Source organism: Tupaia chinensis, unplaced genomic scaffold (assembly GCF_000334495.1).
Source record: "Tupaia chinensis unplaced genomic scaffold, TupChi_1.0 Scaffold000519_1, whole genome shotgun sequence".
NCBI lineage: Eukaryota > Metazoa > Chordata > Mammalia > Scandentia > Tupaiidae > Tupaia > Tupaia belangeri.
The window spans coordinates 449492-454415 of NW_006160032.1; the positions used below are offsets into that span (position 1 = coordinate 449492).

At 37.8% G+C, this 4924-nt stretch overlaps 1 protein-coding gene across 1 annotated transcript in view; it reads left to right on the forward strand.

The window, feature by feature from the left end:
* The window catches only part of MAT2B (methionine adenosyltransferase 2 non-catalytic beta subunit), a 22125-nt gene extending 17451 nt beyond the window's left edge, over nt 1–4674 (forward strand). Inside the window, exons 5-7 of the mRNA XM_006156848.3 lie at nt 795–988; nt 2725–2838; nt 3733–4674. Coding sequence (XP_006156910.1) covers nt 795–988; nt 2725–2838; nt 3733–3903 — 479 coding nt within the window. The 3' untranslated portion in view covers nt 3904–4674. The remainder of the gene's footprint in view (nt 1–794; nt 989–2724; nt 2839–3732) is intronic.
* Nucleotides 4675–4924: the final 250 nt, after the last annotated feature.

The following is a 4924-nucleotide window of genomic DNA, read 5'->3' on the forward strand; positions in this document are numbered from 1 at the left end:
GTGCGTGTGGGTGTGCGCCCAAGATCCCGAGAGGAGAATGGAGGAGAAGGGATTGCGGCGTGACCATCCCCCCGGGAGGGGGGGGGTGATTTCTCGCTTTCTATCTCTATGACTCTCTCTGTCTGTCTGGCGAGTGCACGTGCCCTATAGCGAAAACCTCTCAAAAAAAAAAATTGGCATTATTTCAGGTAAGCTATATTATTTTAGGATTTTTCTTTTTTAAGATGTCGTTCTGTCTTAGGGTGTATGCACTCAACAGAGAGAGAAAGAGACAAAGAGAGATAGAGACAAGGAAATCAAGAAACCACTCCCCAAGGGGGATGACCACACTGCAATCCCTTCATTCTCTTCCCAGGATCTTGGGGACACATGCACATGTACCTGGCGTGAATTTCAAGCCACTGAATCTGGTACTCAAACAGCAGTTGGCCACGTGGGGATGTAACTACTATGTCATCTGCTATCCCCCGTTTTAGTATATTTTTATTAAAAGATTTCTACTTTCGAGGCTGGCAGGTGGCATGGTGGTTAAAGGCGCTGGGCTCCCACATGTCCAACCACCATTTGAGTCCTGGACCTGGTGGCTTGCTTTCTCACTTTCTCTGTCTGTCTATCTCGCGTGCTATGTCCTCTAGGCAAATAAAATTAAATTAAAGAAAGAAAGGAAAAGCTAAATAAAATAATTCTTTAAAAAGATTTCTACTTTAGTATTGTTTTAAATCCATATGACTTCATCCTACCAAAATTTAAAGGAATCAGTCACCTTTAAAATAGTTGCTTTTATTCATCCCTAGGAGCTGCTGTTTTAAGGATTCCTGTTTTATATGGGGAAGTTGAAAAGCTTGAAGAAAGTGCTGTGACGGTCATGTTTGACAAAGTGCAGTTCAGCAACAAGTCGGCGAACATGGACCACTGGCAGCAGAGGTTCCCCACACATGTCAAAGACGTGGCCACTGTGTGTCGGCAGCTAGCTGAGAAGAGAATGCTGGTGAGAGTTTGTGGAAGGGAGAGTCCCTAACTTCCATCTTTGTGAAGATCCACTTTCTTTCTATGCATCAACCTTCATGGCTGTTGTTAGAGTGTTAATAGGTTAAAAGTGCTTTTCTTTCTTTTTTTTAAGAATTATTTTTATATGATTTTACTTACTTATTTATTTTTACTTCTTTATTTTGAGGTTGACCAGAGTGAGACAGAGAGAAGGATAGTGAGAAAGCAAGCTGCCAGGTCTAGGACTCAAACTATAGTCAGCCATGTGGGAGTCCAAACGCCTTAACCACCATGCCACCTGCTGGCCCCAAGAGTGCTTTTCTAAAACTAGGGAAGACCAAACAAAAGTATTTTACAGAGAGTAGACTATATTAATGAATAGTAAAAAAATATACTCCTGTGTTTGAATTTATTTCTCACATACTGTAAATCCCGTTATTTCTTAAATAGCAAGCTGATGGAAAACTTGAAGTTTTTTCCATTGGGTAACAACAAAATTTTTCACGTAATGTCTTTTAAGAAGAGCTAAGATACCTGTAATGACAAAGAAGAATCTAAGAATTTATCATATTAGCCACTTTAAGAATTATTTGTACTTTAAAAAAATATTTTGGGGGGACCAGCAGTGTCGCTGGACACCCATGTAGTCAACCGCGGTTCGCGTCCTGGACCCAGTGGCTTAAAACTCATGCCGGGCACGTGTGTGTGTGTGCCCAAGATCCTGAGAGGAGAATGGAGGAGAAGGGCTTGTGGCATGGCCATTCCCCTTAGGGATGATTTCTCGCTTTCTATCTCTCTGTTTCTCTGTTTGGCGAGCACACGCACCCTATAGCAAAAACCTCTCTTAAAAAAAAAAGTAAATAAATATTTTGGGGCTGTCAGGTGGTGGTATTAAAGTGCTAGACTCCCCCACGGTTAACTGTAGTTTGAGTACTGAACCTGGTGACCTGCTTTCTTACTCTCTCTCTGGTCAAATTAAAAAATAATAATAATAAATAAAATTAAAACATAATTCTAAAAAAAAATATTTCAGCAGAAGTTCATTTTAATCATTTAAAAGGTTAGCATTAAGAATATCCATAGAAAGAAAGATTAAAGACTGGTTTCCTAGACTGTAGCATGGTGAGAGTTTTTAATATGTAAAAATTTATATTTAAGTTTATACTGTAACAGTTAACTGATTTGCTTATTTTTATTTTATTTTGTTCATTTATACTTGCTATAGGGCATTAGCATTCATGCACGCACACACACACACATACACACACACACACACACATACACACACACACACACACACACACATACACACACACACACACACACACACACACACACGAGTTTTGCAAACCACCAAGTCTAGAACTCGAACTGCTCAGTTGACCATGTGGAATCTAGTCACCTGACCAACTGTGCAACTGGCTAGCCTTGTTAATCCTGATATGGGTTTCTATTCTGTTTTGGTTTTACTCTCTTAGGATGTAAATAAAATTGAAGTCATTTATATATATATGTATATATTTTTTATTTTAATGTTAAATTTTAGAAATTCATTTTTATGTTTTAGCTGTAAATATTTACAGGACCTTGATTTTAGATATCTTATAGGAAACATTACAAAAAAGGAAGATCACATTTTAGTTCCTGGACCTTTTAAAAGCTTCTTGTCAATCCCATCATTCCACTCAACTAAAAAAAGTTGAAACTTTTTAAAATTTTTTGTGTCCTTGTTCTTAGGACCCATCGATTAAAGGAACCTTTCACTGGTCTGGCAATGAACAAATGACTAAGTACGAAATGGCGTGTGCAATTGCCGATGCCTTTAACCTCCCCAGCAGTCACTTAAGACCTGTAAGTACATGGCATTTAAAACCTTCTCACTTCTTCCATCACCATAGTGTATGTTATTGATGACATTTGTCTTATTTTTTTGTTTGTTTTTTGTTTTTTTATTTTGCTATAGGGAGCACATGCGCTTACTAGAGAGAGAGAGAGAGAGAGAGAGAGAGAGACAGGAAGACACAGATTGTGGCCACACCACAATCCCTTATTCTCCATTCTCCTCTCGGGATCTTGGGGCACGCACGCACATGCGCCCGGCGTGAGTTTAAGCCACCGAGTCTGGGACTTGAACCACGGTTGACTACGTGGGAGTCCAGTGACATAGCCATTAGGCCAACTGCTGATGCCCATTTGTCTTGTTTTAAATGTGTTAGAAACTTCATTTTTCAGTACTAATCAATGTGAACTTTGCTTGTATATTGGCAGTGTATAGTGCTCCTTCTCTCTAAATTATCATCTGTAAAGAAACACATACATATTGATTGAGTTTATAGAAAAAATACTAGTTTGATTATGGCATACATTTTGGTTCTTTCAGTGATGTTTAAATCTTATTTCTTGCCTTGAAGGTGACATGAAATAGAGAAATACACAGGGGCAGATCGTGATGCAGTTGTTGAATGTGATGCTCCGCAAAGCTGACCCACATAGTTTCTAGGCTTGCATCTAGAGACCTTCCTAAATACCCTAAATGGGCGCATGCCTGTGAACCAAAGCTGGCTGAGGCTGAGGGTGGACCATGGCATGAAGACCCTGTTGGGAGTGCTGTTTCTCTCTTTCTTACTCATGGAAGAATTAAATAAGCTTATTTATTTATTTAAAAAGAACCAAGGTACCAGAGAAACACAACAACTTAAGATGTGTCCCCTTTTATTGATTTTTATTTTTGTTTTCTCTTTAAAGATTACTGACAGCCCTGTCTTAGGAGCACAGCGTCCAAGAAATGCTCAGCTTGACTGCTCCAAATTAGAGACCTTGGGCATTGGCCAGCGAACACCATTTCGAATTGGAATCAAAGAATCACTCTGGCCTTTCCTCATTGATAAGAGATGGAGACAAACGGTCTTTCATTAATTTCTATGTTTGTTTTTTTTTTTTAAATGAAAAGTATAGTATGTGGCACTTTTTAAAGAAAAAAAGGAAATAGTTTTGTATGAGTACTCTTTAATTGTGACTCTTATGATCTTTCAGGTAAATAATGCTCTTGCACTAGTAAAATTGTCTATAGAAAACTAAAGGGCAATGATGCTTTGTTCACAGTAATGATTTTTCTGTTTATCACTTTCTTTGTTCTGGCTTAACTTGCTGTTTGAGTTTAGTAAATTATGACTCTTAAATATTTCAGAGCCAGGATGAAAAACTGATCTGCTGTAAACCTTTTTATGGATGAAATGCTTTGTTCATTCCTGTGACCTTCATATTTTCAGGGTTTATTTTTTGCAACTGTTGACCCTTTTATGTTGATTGTTTTAAAGTGTGTGAAATAGTATGAAAATCATTGGTGTTCATTATTTGCTTTGCTTGAGCTCAGATCAAAATGTTTGAAGAAAGAAACTTTATTTTTGCAACTTAAGTACAATTTTTATGCTTGAGATATTTCAACCTGTTATGTATATTGGAACTTCTATAGCCTGATACCACCTGCTTTGTAGCAGTGTATGGTGAGCACTTGAGAGAGAGAATGTGTGTGTGTATGTGGATTTTTTTTTTAAACATGAATATATATCTGTCCTTTACACTCCATGTTGCTAAATGATATTTCATATGCTTGGTTGTACTAATAATGGACCTTGTAAGTCTTTTGACCATTCATGACTAATAATAAATATGTACTGCTGGCATGTATTGCTTTGTTTTCTTATATTTACTTCTCTTTTTAAATATGAGGAAACAGTCTAACCTAATTTTTTGTTTGTTTTGTTTTTTTTTTTTTTTTTTTTTTTTTTTTAAAGAGATGGTTTTGCTATAGGGTATATGCACTTGCCAGAGAGAAAGAGAAAGACAGACAGAAAGCAAGAACTCACTCACCTGGCGGGTGTGTGTGGGAGGGATGGCCATGCCACAATCCCTTCTCCATTCTCCTCAAGGGATTTTG